Consider the following 21,146-nt stretch of genomic DNA (forward strand, 5'->3'; position numbering starts at 1 on the left):
AATGTACAACTATGTAATGGTACTCGTGAACAATCGAAAGTACGATTTGTTTTGTATGACTGCTTGGTATATGAATATATCTCAATAAAATGAAGATTAAAAAAAAAAAAAAAAAAAAAAAAAGACATAATGCTGAGCAAAATAAGCCAGGCACAAAAGAGAGATATTGTATGTTACCACTAATGTGAATTCTGTGAAAAATGTACAATGTTTTATACTGGTAGAATGTAGGGGACCTAGAGATAACCAATTAGTGGAGGGGGAATGATAATCTAATAAGAACAGATAAACTATGGAGGGTAATCTCAACGTTATGGGAATGCCTCAGGAATGATTATGGTTTGTAAACTTTCTTGGATATAGTAAGATCATGTTGGAAGCAATAGAGTTATTTTAGGTTTTTTTTCTCTTATTCCTTTGTTTTTCTTAGGAGTTGTTAATTTTCTTGGGGTATGGTAGGCACATGCTGGAAGCAATGTAGTTATTTAGATTATTTTTTTTTCTTACTCCTTTGTTTGGACATGGTTTATTAATTTTTCTTGGGGTATGGTAGGAACATATTGGAAGCAAAGTAGTTATTTTAGGTTATTTGTTTTCCTTAATCCATTGCTTTGTTTGAAATGTTGTGGGGTTTTTTTGGTTGTTGTTTGCCTGTTTGTTTTTTAATTTTTTGATAAACAAAGTTAAAAAATTGAAAAAAATCAGTAGAAAAATGGGAGTAAAACTAAATGACAAATAGGGTGGGATGGGGGGATGGTTGGGGTATTCTCTTTTCACTTTTATTTTTTATTCTTATTCTGATTCTTTCTGATGTAAGGAAAATGTTCAGAAATAGATTGTTGGTGATGAACGCATAACTATATGATCATACCGTGAACAGTTGATTGTATACCATGGATGACTGTATGGTTTGTGAATATATTTCAATAAAACTGAATTAAAAAAAAAAAAATGTAGCTTATGAGGGGTGACAATGGGATTGGGAAAGACATAAGTACCACACTCCACTTTGTCTAGTTTATGGATGGATGAGTAGAAAAATAGGGGAAGGAACCAAACAGACAAAGGTACCCAGTGTTCTTTTTACTTCAATGGCTCTTTTTCAACTCTAATTATTATTCTTGTTATTTTTGTGTGTGTGCTAATGAGGTGTCAGGGATTGATTTAGGTGATGAATGTACAACTATGTAATGGTATTGTAAACAATCGAAAGTACGATTTGTTTTGTATGACTGTGTGGTATGTGAATATATCTCAATAAAATGATTAAAAAATAAATAAAAAATAAAAAAATAAAAAAATAAAAAAAAATTAATAACAGGGAGAAATGAAAAATCCCAAATACATGGAAACTAAATGTACTTTTAAAAGCCTATGGGTCAAAGAAAAAGTCACAAGAGAAATCAGGAAATATCTTGAGGCAAATGAAAGGAAAACACACATACCAAAACTTATGGCACAAGTAAAGGCAGTGCTTAGAGAGAAATTTGCAACTCTAGATAACTGCATTAAAAAAGAAGAAAATGTCAACTGATCTTACCATAAAACTAGACAATCTACAAAAAAAGAACAAATAAACCCAAAGTGAGCAGAAAGGAGAAATAAGATTAAGAACAGAGTTCACTGAGAATTAGAAAAATAGAATCAACAAAATCAAAAGTTGGTTCTTTGTCAAATAGAGTCCAGAAGTCATTCTGGAGGTAACTCTTATGCAAGCTTCAGCCAGAGATTACAGATTGCCACAGCATGTCAAGCCCCAACCAACAGTATTCCTGAAAACCCTAAAGAAAACCCAGGGTTTTATCTAAGACTCTATAAAAGTTTTTTTATTAAGTTTATTTTCCAGAAACTTAAAACCTCCAGATTTTTCCTATGTCAGATAAGCCCTGAAACTCAGAGGTAACTAACAGTCTCTCCCAGAACATCAACCACTTGCATTCCTCTACCCCATGATGGCCACACCCCTTTCCAACATGAAGAAGTTTGAATGGTCACTGCCCAAATTTCCCTGAAGACTGAGAAAACGATCAAATGAGAGGGAGGAGTTGTAACAGAGAAGTTAAGATTAAATAAATGATAATGACTATTGAATCATTATACAGATATTTCTTTTTAGTTTCTAGTGTATTAGAACAGCCAGAAGGAAATACCTGAAATTGTGGAACTGTAACCCACATTACACTTTGAAATTTGCTCTACCTATCAAACAGTATTTTGAAATTTATCACTTTTCTGTATATATGTTATATTTCACAATAAAAATGTTTTTAAAAAGTAGGTTCTTTGAAAAGATCAATCAAATTGACAAACCTTTTAACTAAGCTGACAAAAAAAAAAGAGGACACAAATAACTAAAATCAGAAAGTAAAAGGGAGAAATTACTACCAAACCCACAGAATTAAAAAGGACTATAAGAGGATACTATGAACACTGTACACCAACAAATTGGATAATCTAGACGAAATATACAAATTCCCAGAAAAACACAAATTACCTATACTGACTCAAAAAGAAACAAAGATCAAACAATAACAAGTAAAGAGATTGAATCTATAATTGAGAACCTCCCAACAAAGAAAAGCCCAGGACAACAAAGACAGCTTCATAGGAGAATTTTACCAAACATTCCAAGAAGAATTAACACCAATCCTACTCAAAGGCTTCCAAAAAATTGAAGAGGAAGGAAAACTACCTACCTTATCTTATTCTATGAGGCCAATATAATCCTCACACTAAAGCCAGAGAAAGATATCACAAGAATAGAAAACCACAGACCTATCCCTTATGAATATAGATGTAAAAATTGTCAACCAAATACTAGGACATTGAATCCAAAAGCACATCAAAAGAATTATTCGTCATGATCAAGTGGGATTCATCCAAGGTAGAAAAAGGTGGTTCAACATAAGAAAATCCATTAATGTAATACACTATGTTAACAGAACAAAGGAAAAAAACCACATGATCATCTAAAATGTTGCAGAAAAGGCATTTGACAAAATATAGCACCTCTTCTTGATAATAATACTTAGAAAACTAGAAGGAAACTTCCTCATCAAGATAAAGGGCATCTATGAAAACTACAAGGTGATGGGGTCATACTCAATGATGAAAGACTGGCAGCATCCCCTCTAAGATAAGGAACAAAACAAGGATGCCCACACCAAGGTTACTCATCATTGTGCTCGAAATTCTAGCTAGATCAATAAAGAAAGAGAAAGAAATAAAAGGCAACCAAGTTGAAAGGAAGAAGTAGAACTTTCACTATTTGAAGACGATACAATTCTATATACAGAAAATCTTGAAAAGTCCAAAACAAAGTTATTAGAACTAACAAATGCACTTAGAAAAGTGCCAGAATATAAAAACAACATGCAAAAATCAATAGGGTGATGTCATCAACACGGTGATGTAAGACATACCCTGAAAAACTCAACCTTCAGGATCAACAAACAAAAAGCCAAATCCTACTTGATTGGATCTCTGGAGTATGATAGAGACTGGAGAAGGACTCTACAAACACTAAATCAAAGAAAAACACCAAAATCAGGTAGATTTCTGTCCTGGACCTGCCAATTCAGGCTCCTCCCCATCACTCAGCCCCACACAGCCTGGGAGTTGCACAGAGGCAGCAAAGCCAGGGTCTCTCTTGCCATGGATGCAGACCACAGAGCCACACATAGCAGCTAATCAGAACCACACACATATCCAGGCAAAGGGACTCAAGTCTACAGAGACCCTGGGTGGGACACAAGCAGCTGAGGAGCACCACATACAAAAGTGATGCAAGGGAAAGAAGAAACTGCAGCAGAACAGTTGGCAACAGGTGCACACACTCAATACAGTCTCTGTTTGCTGGTCTTGATTGATCCCGTCTGGCACCCCGGGATGGGATACCCTAAGAGGGAAGAAACTGGAGGCAGAAAAACCTCACATAAAAAAAAAGGGGGGTGGGGTGGGGAGTGAATGCTACAAGACAGGAAAGGTCACAGAACACTTATGAAAACAGTTATGAAAAGGGACACTGAGCAAAGGAGAGAATTTAAACAAATCATAGGCGTTCAGGAGAAAATTCTGCATAAAACCAAACAGAACAAATCAAGATTCCCAGAAAAGAACAGTGGAAAGGAAACTTTCTCCTGGATGTGACACTACACAAATAAAAGGGCAATTTAAAAATTATACCACAGACAAACAGCAAGAATTACATGCAGAAGAACAGAGAAAATCTGAACAGTTAAACATGAGCCACTCTAAAAGTCCAGATTAAATCGGACCAGGCATCAAAGAGCCCTAACACAGAGCCAATCAACAATATAACTCTAGGCAACAGGGAGAAACTGGGCTTCAGAGTTAACACATCAAATAATCAGATGACAAGACATCAGCAAAAAATTACAAGACAAACTAAGAAACAGAAAGATATGGCTCAGTCAAGAGACCGAACTAAAACTTAGGAGGAGACACAAAATTTGGAACAACTAATCGAAGAGATAAAAACAAATTTCCTAAATCAATTCAAGGAGATGAAGGAAAATACGGATAGAAATCAACTAATGATGTATAGAGGGCTAAAGGATTGGCTCTGCTAGCTGGGAAGGCACATGGCTGGCATCTGTTGATCCAGGGATATGTTCCAGCTCCACTCTCAGCTCCTGTGCTTTCTTCAAAATGTTGCTCTTCAGGGGAGGGGCAAGTTGGCAGCATAGAGAGACGTGGAAGCTAAGTAGTCCCCTTGGAACAACTACAAAAAACCAGAAACAACTAGTAAATAATCCAGAATACCTGCGGGGGGACAAACAAGACCATCCACTCATCATACAACAACCTGAATTGGGAGGAATGCCCAAGAACACAGCATAAAATCTGTAAGTAAAACCTGCGGATCCAAGTGGTGAGACCCCCTCCCCCATAGCCTGAGCTGCAAAGCCTCGTGGTGCCAGAGAGAAGCTCTCTCCCAGCAAGCGAATATAGCTCAGCTGAGCTCCAACTGGGGTTTTAAGTAGCGAGTGTGAACTGCTCACTACAGGTACGCATCCCCAAAAAACAGACAAGAGGCTTTGGGTGACGACTGACCTGGGAGAGCCGGAGGGTCGCCTTGGGCTGGGTCTGAAGGTGACTATCTGTTTCTTTTTTGGCTCAGTGGAGAAAGCCCCAGTCATTTTCAGTTTCCAGGGCTGTGAAGCGGAGAAGGGTGGAGACAGCACAAGCAGAGAGAGAGAGACCACTGAAATGCTAATGACCTCCACCTGGGGGCTCTGTCCTCTCTAGGAGGAAAGGGGTGGGGCCCTTTCCATTCAGAACCACATCCCAGAGCCTGGGGGAACACGGCCATACCTCCTCACACCAGTCAAGAATTATAGGCTAACAGGCATCACCTGCTGGGCAGAAAAGCACAGTGACCTGAGGCATCAAAGGGTGGAGCAATTTTCTAAGACACACCCGCAGGGAAACCAGATACTGAACATTTCTTCCTCTGGGACCTGAGCCTGTTCTGGTCTCCGAAAACCTGATTTGGATAACCAAGGAAACCATGCCTACACAACAGAAAATTACAACCTACACTAAGAAAAACAAAGTTATGGCCCAGTCAAAGGAACAAACGTACACTTCAACTGAGATACAGGAATTTAAACCACTAATGCTAAATCAATTCAAAAAGTTTAGAGACAATAATGCAAAAGAGATAGAGGCTGTAAAGGAACCACTGGGCATGTATATGGCAGAAATCAAAAGTTCAAAAAAACAACTAGTAGAATCTATGGAAATGAAAGGCACAACACAAAAGATGAAAGACACAATGGAAACATACAACAGCAGATCTCAAGAGGCAGAAGAAAACACTCAGGAACTGGAGAACAAAACACCTGAAAGCCTACACACAAAGGAGCAGATGGAGAAAGAATGAAAAAATATGAGCAACGTTACTGGGAACTCAAGGATGAAACAAAGTACAATAATGTACGTATCATTGGTGTCCCAGAAGGAGAAGAGAAGGGAAAGGGGGCAGAAGCAATAATACAGGAAATAATCAATGAAAATTTCCCATCTCTTATGAAAGACATAAAATTACAGATGCAAGAAGCTCAGCGTACTCCAAACAGAAGAGATATGAATAGACCTACGCCAAGACACTTAATAATCAGATTATCAAATGTCAAAGATAAAGAGAGAATCCTGAAAGCAGCAAGAGAAAAGCGATCCATTACATACAAAGGAAGCTTAATAAGACTATGTGCGGATCTCTCAGCAGAAACCATGGAGGCAAGAAGGAAGTGGTGTGATATATTTAAGATACTGAAGGAGAAAAACCGCCAACCAAGAATCCTGTATCCAGCAAAGCTGTCCTTCAAATATGAGGGAGAGCTCAAAATATTTTCTGACAAACAGACAATGAGAGACTTTGTGAACAAGACACCTGTCCTACAGGAAATACTAAAGGGAGCACTACAGGGTGATAGAAGACAGGAGTGCGTGGTTTGGAACACAATTTGGGGAGATGGTAGCACAACAATGTAAGTACACTGAACAAAGGTAACTATGAATACGGTTGAGAGAGGAAGGTGGGGAGCATGTGAGACACCACAAGAAAGGAGGAAAGATAAACACTGGGACTGTGTAACTTGGTGAAATCTAGAGTATTCAACTTGTGATAAAATGTACAAATATGTTCTTTTACGAGGGAAAACAAGCAAATGTCAACCTTGCAAGGTGTTAAAAATGGGGAGGCATTGGGGGAGGGATGCAATCAGCATAAACTAGAGACTGTAACTAATAGAATCATGGTGTTATGCTTCCTTTAATATAACAAAGGTGATATACCAAGGTGAATGCAGATAAGAGGGGGGGATGGGGAGGCATGTTAGACACTTGACATTGGTGGTATTGTCTGATTCTTTATTCTACTTTGATTTAAGGCTATTCTTCCTTTTGCTACTTCCTAGCTGTCTTTTTAATCTAGAAAAATTGATTTGGTGCCCAATCTAAATGGTTTAATCCCATTTCTAAAGTTTTTATTTTGCTTTTAGGAATACATCCTATAGTGTATAAGGAATGATTCCTGAAAGAACTAACTCAAGTCACTAGATTTTTCTTTTGTTATGAGTAAATTAAACTGGATATTCACACACACAAACCTTTAGTCCAAAGTACAATAATCAAAGTAGAAAATCTCCTTAATATGAATCAATATGTATTCTGAATGCCAACATAACAAAATCAGCAAGGAAAACAACAATGGCAGATATAGTAGGACTACTTTCAAAGTTTCCAAATTTAATTCTCTCCCCAAATAGGCTTTTCACCACATAATTGCTGTCTCTTCAATTTGGATAAACAAAGAGCCTCCCTATTTAAACTGCTCCTCCTCCATCTGGAAAAGTCGAAAGTAGGAAAAGGGAAGGAGAGAGGATTATATACATTCATTGTCTATAGCATCCTACTCCTTTCATTTTTGTATCCCAAGAATGTTAGTAAGCAGCAAGTGAAGTATAGTGGGAAAAACACTGAGTAAATCTCTTACTCATATTCTTTCTGACATACCACGATGATGAACAGACTGAAAATACCCCAATAATTTATAATGGTCACACTTTTTCTTGTTGGTTTTATTTATTTTAAAAATGTTAATTTTGCTTTCAGCCCTAGGATGAATGGGATTCAAGATAAGAACTGCAGGGAATCAGGGATAGTACATCTATGATTTCCTCTGACCTGAAAGACATCAGAACCTGTATAGGAGACCCTCTTCTCAAAGCTGCTAGAGTCCTTGAAGACACAAATGTCGGGGACAAGCAGGCAATGAGTACTGGTCCAAGAAGAATAAACACCAGGATACATCCTGGAATTCCAGTTTCTGGCATTCAAGCTTTCTCAATCTTGGTTTAAATTATTTCTAGAGGAGTGATCAACTTCAGATACCTTGGTGAACACAAATTTATTAACTTCTTAAGGGAATTTAACTTTCCAGATTTATTAACTTTCTTAAGGGAATTTAACTTTCCAGATTAAGTCTCAGTAAACAACATGATTAATACTTATGGTATGAAGAATAGAATAAAAAGCAAACAGTACAAATAGTTCAGTTTAAAATCTAAACAAAACAGTCTTGGAGGCTATCTACCAAATCTCTAGCAGTGGAAGGAACTTGGGAGAGGGTTATAATAAAAAAAAATTTAATTTTCACAACAGGCACTTCTATATTGTTTGAATTTCATTTCAATATTACTTTTGTGATTTTTTAAAATAACAGATTTAAATGCCCACAAATAACAATGCTTTAAGTCAAATTGTTGTAGGGCATTTGGAAAAAGATAGCTCTTAGTTTGTGTGAGCACACTTTACCAAATCTAAATCCTTACAGACTTTTTCTGGCACTACCAGTATATCACTATTTCTCCAACTTACTGAATGTATAATCAATATGGGATTCAGAATATTATCCAAAGTAACTCACAGAATAAACTTCTAATCAGAGAGTAAAATACTTAATGTTTTATAGTATGTAATAGAGTATGTACTAGGACGTAATCGCAAATAACTATATACAACTTAGGTATTTCATCTATTTTTTACTACAAATTCCCAATAAACATGTAACAGTCTTCCATTTAGTAGTATGATATTTGCAGTTTTTCCTTTAATCTGTCTCCAATTAATGCAAATAAATCAAACACCAAATATGTTCTTCTCCAATTAAACTATTATAAAGCTAGTTACCCGAAATGTTCTATTAAAATCATCAGTTATCTCTTAATACTTGGAAACATCACTGAGATTTCTCCAAGAGAACTAATAGCTTTTGTACAGTAAGGGATTTTTAAGAAAAAGTAATATAAAACCAAGTTGTCATTTTCTTCATTTAAATATTTCTTCTTATGGGAACAGTGTATTACCAATAGATTCAAAAATTAACTCAACATATTCCTAGAAAAAGAACGTGAGTGAATTAAAAAAAAAAAAAATCAGTGAGTACTTTCCAAGTAGTCATGATTATCAGATTATCTTTTCCTTCATATTGCTAATTTCCCTTTAAATGTAGTTTTTAAAAAGATTTTAAATACATTGAAAAATCTGATGTTGACCTAACCATTTTAACTTACAGAATCCAGGAATAAGCAAACAATAAACATTTTTAAAGAAAGAGCATGTAAATTTCCAAACTGCTTAATTTAAAAAAAAAAAAAAAAAGCAGATTCAGTTATTCAAATCCCTTTTATAAATGGGGAAAAAAAAAAAAAAAAAAAAAAAAAAAGCCAGAAAAACCATACAATGATTTCTATTCCCATCAGCTTCCGGAAATACTTAGATGAGAATAATTTTTGTTTCCTTGTTCCTTATTATGTCAAAGTCTTTAAAAAAAAAAAAAAAAAAACACTTTCTCAAGCTCAGGGAAGTCTTCAAAAGAGATCAAAACTTGATTTTAAACTCAAAAATATAAAAAGCAGCAATTTACTTACCAGTACCTGAGACATCTTCTGTGAACATACCCACTTACTTTTTAAACTACCAAAAGATGCAAAGCAGTGTAAAACTATCATAACAATAACAAGTCATGCAATAACCTGTAGCACCTCCACGATCAGTACAAAGCTCACTGCTTTGCAGCTCCAAGATTAACATCCCATATTGACAAATACTATTCTAATAAGTAAGTAAAACTAATAAAGAATTCTATTAATCTCCTTTTTTTGATATCTCATTTCACTGATATTTATCTGCTTTCTCCATAATTTTCTGCTTTAATAACTGTAAAATTAACTACCAAATAAGCCTACAGTATTCTACAGTATTGCTCCTCCCCTTTCCTCCCCACCCTCTTCCGTCTGCTTAGGTGATCAGACTATTTACTCATCAGTGGAATCAGAGTCCACTAACAGTCCATTAAATGCCTACAACTAGTCAATTGTTCTGCTGGATGGGTTCATGTGGCATCTTTATCATCAGAGGCAACTCAAACTAAAAGAAAATAAAGGTAATCAATTATGCTTATTTTTACTTCTAAAGGCTGTCAGAATAAAGTGAGATAATGGACACGAACATGTAAAGTGCTACTACACAAATGTAAGATATTATTATTAGCCTTATTACCTATCCCTTCATTTCCATTCTCACTGCACCACTCTGTTCTCTATCATACTTTATAGGTTCAACTCTTCTCATCCTTAAACTTTTCCTACTCACTCAGATTGATCTATTAAAGCATTATTTCTATCTTATCACTCTTGTCTTCAAAACTTTTGTGATTTCCCTATTATCTTAAAATAGTCTCAACACCATTAAATGATATTCAAAATGCACTATATCATTGCTTTAAATTCCATTATTCCCTCTTTACAAAAACTTCCACTGAGTCAAAGTAGTCCACCTAATTATTTTTACCTCAAAACACCTTGTCCTGTTGCCATACCTAAATGGTATGAGCAGTCATCCAATCTATCTTTAAGGACCAATTCAAGGAACACTTTCGACACCTTTTTGGTAAAGTAACTATTTTTCCAAATTCCTTTGGCACCTACCATCTTTACCACACATTTGACATTCTGCCATTCACAGCATTGCTCTTTATCCTTCTGTTTCATATTACTATCTTCCCCAACAAAACAAGCTGTGAGCAAGGACTGCCTTACCCACCCCAAAACACTTTTATAAGCACCATAGTCTTTTACTAAGCATTGTTAACAGGAGTGTACTTATTTGCTTCATCTCAATTACAAAGCAGTAACTACAATGCAGAGTGCCAGGTATCAACAAGCTAAGAAACTGACATTGAAACCAAAAGTACTACACCAACAAATAAATCAAGCAATTGACTCTATATTCTAGGCCAAAACACCAGAGTTGAGAATTTACTAAAATCTGACAAAGTAGAATTGTTTCTTTTCAATTTTGGTCTAATACTTCAATTAATAATAGGATTAGTCAGTATTTTAATGTGAAAAAACTTAGTGCTTCCCTCATTCTACATATAAAAAAAGAAAGCAAGATTTGTGAAAAACTTACACACGGAAATCAAAATTTTTTAACTAATAAAGAAAGTATTGGAAAATATCTTTAAGCCTTCCCTGCTCTTAGGTTATACTTAAACAAAAAGCACTTATAAGGAATAAAAGGCAAAAAAGACAGAAAACAAAGGATTAATATTCAAAATACACTAAGAACTACTTCAGAAAAGGAAATTAAGAAAAACACCCTGTGTACAATAGAATACAAAAGAATAAAATATCTAGAAATAAATTTAACCAAGAAAGTGAAAGACATTATACACTGGAACTACAAAAACACTGCTGAAAGAAATTAGAGGACCAAAATAAGGGCAAAACACCCCATATTCATGGATTGGAAGACTTAATATTGTTAAGATATAAATTATTACCTAACACAATCTATAAAATTAATGTAACCTCATGAAAATACAAGCAGCCTTTTTTGCAGAGAAGGAAAAAATTTCTAAATTCACATGGAATCACAAAGGACCCTGAAGAGCCAAAACTATCGAAAAAGAAGGACAAAATTGAAGGTCTCACTCTTCCTGATTGCAAAACTACAAAGCCACAGTAATCAAAACTGTGAATAAAGATGGACAGACCAACAAATGGAATAGAATTGAGAGTCCAGAAATGAACCCACACATCTATGGTCAATGGATTTTTGAGAAGAGTACCCAGTATGTTAAATGGAGAAAGAACGGTATTTTTAATAAATGGTGCTGGAAAAACTGGATATTCGAATGGAAGTTGAACCCCTAACCTCATGCCATATACAAAAATTAACTCAAAATGGATCAAGGATAAACATAATAGCTAAAACCACAAAACTCTTCAAAGATAGCGGGGGGACCTTCATGACCTTGGATTTGGCAATGATTTCTTAGATAAGACACAAAACGCACAAAAGCAAAAGAAAAAATAAATTGGACATTATCAAAATTAAAAAGCTGTGCTTCAAAAGACACCATCAAGAAAGTGAGAAAAACAAACCACAGAACAGGAGAAAATTTTTGCAAATCAAATATCTGATGAGGAATTATATATAAAGAACTACCACAACACAACAAAAAGACAAACAACTCAATTTAAAAATTAGCAAAGGACCTGAATAGACATTTCTCCAAAAAAGATTTACAAATGGCCAATAAGTACATGATAGAAGCTAAACATCATTAGTTACTAAGGAAATGCTAGTCAAAGCCACCATGAATACCACTTCATACCCATGAGGAGAGCTATAATTAAAAAAACAAAATAAAAAGAAAAGAAATGTTGGTGAGGATGAAACCTTCTTACACTGCTGGTGGGATTGAAAAATGTGGAAAACAGTTTCGCAGCTCCTCAAAAAGTTAAATAATAAGCATATGATTCCGTAGTCCCAGTCCTACATATAAGCCTGTAAGAACTGAAAACAGATAATAAAACAACTTCTTGTACAGGAATGTTCATAGTAGCATTATTAATAATAGCCAAAATATGGATGTCTACCAACAGATGAACTGACAAGGGATTAAACCAATTAATACATTATTTATTTTGTTGCTCAAATTATTTCTGCTTTGGACATTGGGAGCTCTTTCAGACTGACTCCTGTGTCCATTTTACATAGCCCCATCCTTTCGTTTTTGAGTCCTTCCTTCTTTTTGGCTCTATAAGACGCTCCAGGCTCATTTTATATATCTCTCTTACCCAAGCCCTAGAATCAGCCCTAGAATCTCCAAGGAGTTCTGGTTCCTTTTTCTTGAGAATGCTATCTGGAAATCAAAATCTGGACACTGGGTGTACTTGTTACTACTGGGACATCACTGATTTTAGGCTTTCTCAGTGAAAGAACTAAGAAACATGTGTATATCAGCTCACATATATATATGACACACATCTATAATTATTTCTGTACCTGTACATAATTTAAATTAAACATGAGTTCATGCTGATATCTCTGACTCTAATCTAGTGTCCTGTAGTTAATTTTTAATCCCAAATTAAGTCTCCCTCTATTGCTTAGCGTACTCATATACTACATCCTCCGTTAGCAGGCAGTTCATTAAATTCAAGTTTTAATACCAGTTAAACTGAAACAGGAAAGTAAAAGAGATTTCAAAATGGAGTTCCATGCTGGACCATCCCAGTATTGCTACCACACATAGGCACACAATCAAGAAAGCTATATAAATATTTCTTACTTAACTTTTAACTTATTTTTTAATCAGTATTCTATTCCTCTAATAACTTTTCTTGGAAACGTCACTTTCATTACAAAAAAAAAAAAAAAAAAAAGAATGTGTAGTCAATGTCATGGTATACTATAGTCTATATCAATATACCATTTTACAAAGAAGAAAACAGAAAAAATATTTGAGTTCCCCCACACCATACGGCCCACAAACGGCAAAGCTGGAACTTGACTGAGTTTTAAAAAGCCAGTTATTCTGACTCCAATTCCCATGGTATGTAGAAATTATACTCTATTATAAAACAGAAAACAGAAATTGATCTTTAAACAACAACAACAACAACAAAGTGACCTTTCCCCTTATGTTCAGTTCCCTACCACAGCTTTCTTTGTTTTTTTCAGGAGATAAAATATAGATGACATTCACCTTCTCTGAAATCAATTAAGAGAGTAAAGGATATGTTCATAACTGGAGATGAAAACACAACTAAAATAAACACAGATTTATTCAGGGAACAAATATTTACTAAGGCTCCACGTGGAACAGGTAGTTCTGCTAACAACTATTGTCCAAGTTAGAAAAACAAATGAGATACTCTGGCCTTTCTAGAAGAACTCAATCATAATAATGAGGCCGGGGATGAAGCTGGGTGTAAGAAAACTAATATAGAAAACAAGACAATTATAACTGACATGTAAATATGCAGATACTCCTTACATTTTTTCCTTCTCTAAATTACTGAGAATTTTATTAGTCTGCAATATATTTAAGAATCTTGGAAATTTTTTTCTGGCAGAGGTGATTAGAATATATACTAAATAAGGAATTTTGGGTGTTAATTTAAGAGTAATTGTTACTTTGGTAACAGTTCAGCTGCAATGCTGAAACTGAAAAAAACAGTTGATCTAATACATTCTCAAAAGAGCAGAAAAGCAACAACATGCAATGAGAAGACCAGTCAGTAAAGAGATAACTGTCCCAGCCTTCAGTTCAGATTCTATATTTTATTAGCTATCCAACATTGGGCAAACCATGTCACCATTTTAAAAATGGGGCTACTACCTGCCCTACCTACTTTGCAAGACTATTGTAGTGCTCAAATGAGAATGCATGCAGCAAAGCCACTACATAAACTTGTACAAAGTGCCACCCAAATACAGACAGATTACACACATATATAAATACACATATAAACATACATACACACAGTGTTATCATCCACCAGGACACCAAGCCACAATGACATCCATTATAGAAGTCCTTAAACCTTTTTTTTTTTTCCATTCTACAGAGTAAAAATTTAGCTAAAACATTTTAATAAAATATTTCTTAACTGGGAAAGATGAAATTCTATGAATCATCAGCTAGAAATTTAACTGAGAATACTTACCTTAACGAAATTATCAGGGAACATTCCTCTTCTCCCATTTAGTTCTCCTTCTAGCCATCCTTCCTCCTGTCGTTTTTTCACATTCCTGATTATTTCCCCAACTCGAATAGTTAACTCATCATCATGTATAGCATCATAGTCATACTCCACAATATAGTCAACTAAAAAACGAGAAAAAAAAAAGAAATGTCTAAAATCTAATTCACAAAATAATAATAAACTCAAAATGAAGGCACCCTGTATAGCCACAATAATTAATACTGCAAAGACTTCAAACTTTGTCTTGATTTTAAATATTTTATATCAGCAAATTTGATTACCTCAGCATAAAGTACAGTACAAGTTTTAAGGAGGAGCCTCAAAAGAAACACAGTACATGATTCACATCATCAGAAGGATGCTCTTACAGTCAGTTGTATAATTTTTGTGGCGGAGAGACTCACTCTCCCTCCCATTATATCATGGAGATAGGTCCTCATGATCCCCAACTGCTGGTATTCAGGCCATTGTGTAATCCCCTCCCTTTAAGTTTGGATGTGACTATGTCTTCCTTCCAACCAACAAAATATGGCAAAATAATGACAATATATGTGATTACACTACATAAGATTGTAACATCCGTCTTGCTAGGAGACTCTCTCCCTTGCCGGTTCTGAAGATGCAAAGCTTCTATGTTGTGATGTGGCCTATGGAGAGCGCCACATGGAGGCAACTGAAGGAGCTCTCTGGCTGACACCCAGCAAGAAACTGACTCTCAATCCCACAGCCCAAGGAACTAAATGCTACCAACAACTACATGAGCTTTGAATTGGATCCTTCCTCAGGCGAGCTCCAAATGAGAACCCAGCCCTGGACGACACCTTTATTACAGCCTGACCGAGGACTTGCAAAGGACTGCCACTAGCCATCACCAGACTCCTAAACCACAGAAACTGTGAGATAACAAATGTATGTAGCTTTAAGGTACTCATATAAGTGGCGATATTGTTATGAAGCAATAGAAAGCTAATACACCCTAAAATGAAGACTTAATAAATATTTACTCTTTTAAACACCGGATTTTAGATTCTAGGACACCATATACACATACTATTATTATTTTATAGGGTCAATAAATGAAAAACAACAATAGATTTCCGATTCAAGATGGCAAACTAGCCATACCTCCATTCATCTTTTCTTCCTTTCTATAAAAATCATGAGAAAAAAGAAAATACACAACACACATATATAACTAAACCCACCCACCCCCAAAAATGGTAAGGGAGTATTGGTAGATATTATTATTTGCCAAAAACCAATAGCCATTTCTACCCAAGTCCCTCTCCTTTCTTCCTTTCTTACAGAATCTTGATTTTGTTCAGGTATGTCAAACCCTGTACTTCAGCTGGGGCTAAAATCTTCACTAATCTAGAACCACTACTCTTTAAATATTAATATACAACTCAATCTACCTGGAAAATTTTATTTAAATGCAGACTTTAGTTGAGTAAGTCCCAGCTGGTACCTAATGCCGCTGATGAAAGAGCAAAAGTCTAGAGACAGACCATGTGGTGGTTTGGAATTATGTACCCCAGAAAAGGCCATGTTCTTTCAATCCATTCCTGTGGGTGCAGGCCTATTGTGGGTGGTACCTTTCGGTCTCTAAGTTATTTCAACTGAGATGTGACCCAGCCAATTCAAGGTGGGTCTTAATCCTTTTACTGCAGTCTTTTATGAGAGGGTAAAAGACAGAAAATGCCAGAGAGCTTAGCAAGAAGCCCTAGAGAAGCTGAGAGACAAGGATACATTCACGGAAGCTGAGAGAGTCACTGAAGCCAGAAGCAGATAGCAACGAAACCCAGGAAAAGACCAGCAGACATTGGCCATGTGCCTTCCCATGTGACAGAGGTGTCCCAGATGCCAGCAGCCTTTCTTCAAACAAGGAATCCTTCTGTTGATGCCTTTATTTGGACATTTTCATTGGCCTTAGAACTGTAACTTGTAAGCTAATAATCCCCAACCGATAAAAGCCAGTCCACTGCACTCTGGTACCTGTTGCAAACCGAAATAGACCACTTATAATTTCATTCATCACCACTCCCAGTGATTGGTTTTCAAAGGGGCAAGTGATGGATAAATTCTGAGCAATGAGAGGTGAACAGGGGTTCTGGCAAGGTTTTATTTGACCTTAAAAAAGAAACACAAGGAAGGAATGTCCTCCTGCAGATTTTCATGTTCTTGAGTGAGGATATGATGCCCCAAACTGCTTCAGCCATATTAAGAAAAGGTGATTGAAATAGAAGAGAAGAAAGATGAAAATGGCGTGGATCCCTGCTGCATTCATCAAACTGCTAAATTAACAAGCCCCAGAACCAACCATCCTTAAGACTTCGTGTTATAACACAGTTTTCTCTTAATGTTTAAGTAAAATTTAGATAAGATTTCTATTTACAGCAAAAAATGTCATAACCAGTGAGGGAGCCAGCAAGAAATTTTAAAAATTTCTTAAAGTGTACACATAAACAGAAGTGCATAAAACCAGGAGGAGGAAACCCAGAGAACTTAAGGGACTTTTAAGAGCAGAGGCCGATTTGTGCTGCAGAACTCTGGAAAGGCCAGACATTCAGAAAAGGAGGTCTCAAGAGAAATACAAAGCAGAAAACAGGGGAATTACTCAAATCTTTATGTGGAAGAGCTGATACCCATTATTAACTACAATAAGAACAAAATGATAAGTAGCTAGGCATTTTTCTCCCAAAGCAAAAAAACGAAAGGGTTAAAACAGTCTGGGGAAATGAGCACTGTTTGAGCACTGGACGAGTGCTGGTTTCTCAGACCAATGACTAATGAATTCCAGAATTTAGAGGTCCCCCACAGCAATGGCCAACTCCCCACCTGCTAATTCTAAAATAAAACCCTAAGTCAATAAATCCTACACATATAAACAGAGTTCCCAATTGGCTTTTTATTTACTTGTTATTTATTCTTAAGTATGAGAAGATACTGATTTATCATTAAAGACCATAATTAACTGAAAAACTAGTTCTGGAAGAAACACACACTCCCAACCTTCCCAAAGAATTTAGTCCTTACACCATAGGGGTGGAAGAGCAAGGTAGGAATGGAAGAGGCAAGAGATGGGGGCTCTGGTGTGAGAAGTCAGACCCCGAGAAAAGTAAGGAATTTCTACAACAAGGGTTGAGGTGGGAGTGGAAAAATCGGAGCCAGAGCAGACTAAGGAGGACATCTATATTTGGGAGCTTCCTGATGCCATATATCAGAACTCCAAAACAGAGTGAATGGGCATCCATGCAGAAAGGCAACCTGATACGGCATGTCAGAGCCCAAAGAGGCTGGGGAGGCGTAGCCTTGTGGGGGATATCAAAGTCAAGTGGTGTGAGGAGGGGTGTCCATGCAGAGAGAAGGGAGAGGAGAGAGCATAGGATGGTGAGTCAGAACCCAAGCAGGAGAAGAGGGTATCTGTGCAAGGATGGAGGCTGACAGTAGAAATGTGAGATTCTTCATATCCAGGAGGATTAATCAAACAAATAAATATCTAAATGATAATGGAAGCCAAGTTTTTCTATGTCAGAAAAGGGAATTACAAATATGTAAAAGAAGCAAACAAGAATAAATTAAGATTGAAATGAGATGTATCAGCATAAACTTTTGGTTTTCAATACATAAATAAATATACAGACGTAAATGTATGTGTATGTATATGTGTATACCTAGATATAGATATGCAAACATACACACTTCCTGCATGCACAATTTCCGCAATCAGTCATACCCAATGGCAATGAGCATACCTAGTACCCAGATCTTATAATATCACTTTTTAGTAAAAGTAGGTTGAGAATGGAAGGATGTAAAAAATATATACCATGCAAGTACTAACCAAAAGAGAGCTAGGGTAGCTATACTATTATCAAATAAAAATAGACTTTAAGTCAAATACAATTATGAGAGACAAAGAGGGACACTCTATACAGAATAAAGGGTCAATTCGACAAGAAGACATAACAATTATAAATATATATACCCCTATTGGTAGAGTCTCAAAATGTATGAAGCAAATATTGACAGTCTGAAGAAAGAAACAGGCAGTTTTACATTAATAGAAGACTTCACTACACTGCTTACAATAATGGATAAAACATCTAGACAGAAAAGTGGTAAAGAAATAGAAGACTTGAATAATATCCTTGGTATATATACCAACTAGACCTAACAGACGTATGTAGGACACTGCACTCAACAGCAGAATACACATTTTTTTTCTAGGCACATGGATCATTCTCCAAGACAGACCATATCTCATGTCACAAAAAAAGTATCAATAAATTCAAAAATGTTGAAATCATATGTATCTTCTCCAACGACAAAGAAATGAAGCTAAAAATTAATAACAGGGACAATGAGGAGGCAGGGCAAGATGCCAGACTGGTGAGCTGTATGTTTTAGTTACTCCTCCAGGAAAGTAGGTAGAAAGCCAGGAACTGCGTGGACTGGACACCACAGAGGAATCTGTCTTTGGGCATACTTCATACAACACTCATGAAAATGTCGAACTGCTGAGATCAGCGAAATCTTAAGTTTTTGCGGCCAGGGGACCCGCGCCACTCCCTGCCAGGCTCAGTCCCGTGGGAGGAAGGGCTGTCAGCTCCGGGAAGGAGAACGGAGAACTGCAGTGGCAGCCCTTATCGGAAACTCATTCTACTGATCCAAACTCCAACCATAGATAGACTGAGACCAGACACCAGAGAATCTGAGAGCAGCCAGCCCAGCAGAGAGGAGACAGGCATAGAAAAAAAAAACAACACGAAAAACTCCAAAATAAAAGCAGAGTATTTTTGGAGTTCTGGTGAAAGGCGGAGCTCAGGCCTTGAGGCGCATATGCAAATCCCGAAGAAAAGCTGATCTTTCTGCCCTGTGGACCTTTCCTTAATGGCCCTGGTTGCTTTGTCTATTAGCATTTCAATAACCCATTAGATCTCTGAGGAGGGCTTTTTTTTTTTTTTTTTTAATCCTTTTTTCTTTTTCTAAAACAATTACTCTAAGAAGCCCAATACATAAAGCTTCAAAGACTTTCAATTTGGGCACGTCAAGTCAAGAGCAGAACTAAGAGAGCTCTGAGACAAAAGGCAATAATCCAGTGGCTGAGAAAATTCACTAAACACCACAACTTCCCAAGAAAAGGGGGGTGTCCGCTCACAGCCACCATCCTGGTGGACAGGAAACATTCCTGCCCATCGCCAGCCCCATAGCCCAGAGCTGCCCCAAACAACCCAGTGTGACGGAAGTGCTTCAAATAACAGGCACACACCACAAAACTGGGCGTGGACATTAGCCTTCCCTGCAACCTCAGCTGATTGTCCCAGAGTTGGGAAGGTGGAGCAGTGTGAATTAACAAAGCCCCACTCAGCTATCATTTGAGCAGACTGGGAGCCTCCCTACACAGCCCAGCAGCCCAGAACTGCCCTGGGGGGACGGCACTCACCTGTGACATAGCACAGTCATCCCTCAACAGAGGACCCGGGGTGCACGGCCTGGAAGAGGGGCCCACTTGCAAGTCTCAGGAGCCATACGCCAATACCAAGGACTTGTGGGTCAGAGGCAGAGACAAACTGTGGCAGGACTGAACTGAAGGATTAGAATATTGCAGCAGCTTTACAACTCTAGGATCACCAGGGAGATTTGATTGTTACGGCCACCCCACCTCCCCGACTGCCCAGAAACACGCCCAACATACAGGGCAGGCAATACCAACTACACACGCAAGCTTGGTACACCAATTGGGCCCCACAAGACTCACTCCCCCACTCACCAAAAAGGCTAAGCAGGGGAGAACTGGCTTGTGGAGAACAGGTGGCTCGTGGACGCCACCTGCTGGTTAGTTAGAGAAAGTGTACTCCACGAAGCTGTAGATCTGACAAATTAGAGATAAGGACTTCAATAGGTCAACAAACCCTAAAAGAACCCTATCAAGTTCAACAAATGCCATGAGGCCAAAAACAACAGAAAATTATAAAGCATATGAAAAAACCAGACGATATGGATAACCCAAGCCCAAGCACCCAAATCAAAAGACCAGAAGAGACACAGCACCTACAGCAGCTACTCAAAGAACTAAAGATGAACAATGAGACCATAGTACGGGATATAAAGGAAATCAAGAAGACTCTAGAAGAGCATAAAGAAGACACTGCAAGACTAAATAAAAAAATGGATGATCTTATGGAAATTAAAGAAACTGTTGACCAAATTAAAAAGACTCTGGACACTCATAGTACAAGACTAGAGGAAGTTGAACAACGAATCAGTGACCTAGAAGATGACAGAATGGAAAATGAAAGCATAAAAGAAAGAATGGGGAAAAAAATTGAAAAAATCGAAATGGACCTCAGGGATATGATAGATAATATGAAACGTCCAAATATAAGACTCATTGGTGTCCCAGAAGGAGAAGAAAAGGGTAAAGGTCTAGGAAGAGTATTCAAAGAAATTGTTGGGGAAAACTTCCCAAATCTTCTAAACAACATAAATACACAAATCATAAATGCTCAGCGAACCCCAAATAGAATAAATCCAAATAAACCCACTCCGAGA

At 36.9% G+C, this 21,146-nt stretch overlaps 1 protein-coding gene across 3 annotated transcripts in view; it reads right to left on the reverse strand.

Moving 5' to 3' along the window:
• LOC119539768 (CD2 associated protein) overlaps positions 1–21,146 on the reverse strand; it is a 180,297-nt gene that overhangs the window by 111,368 nt on the left and 47,783 nt on the right. For all 3 annotated transcript variants that reach the window (XM_037843532.1, XM_037843534.1, XM_037843533.1), the window contains exon 2: positions 14,553–14,713. In XM_037843532.1, the coding sequence (XP_037699460.1) occupies positions 14,553–14,713 (161 nt within the window). The remainder of the gene's footprint in view (positions 1–14,552; positions 14,714–21,146) is intronic.

This window comes from Choloepus didactylus, chromosome 7, assembly GCF_015220235.1.
Source record: "Choloepus didactylus isolate mChoDid1 chromosome 7, mChoDid1.pri, whole genome shotgun sequence".
NCBI classification, from domain to species: Eukaryota; Metazoa; Chordata; class Mammalia; order Pilosa; family Megalonychidae; genus Choloepus; species Choloepus didactylus.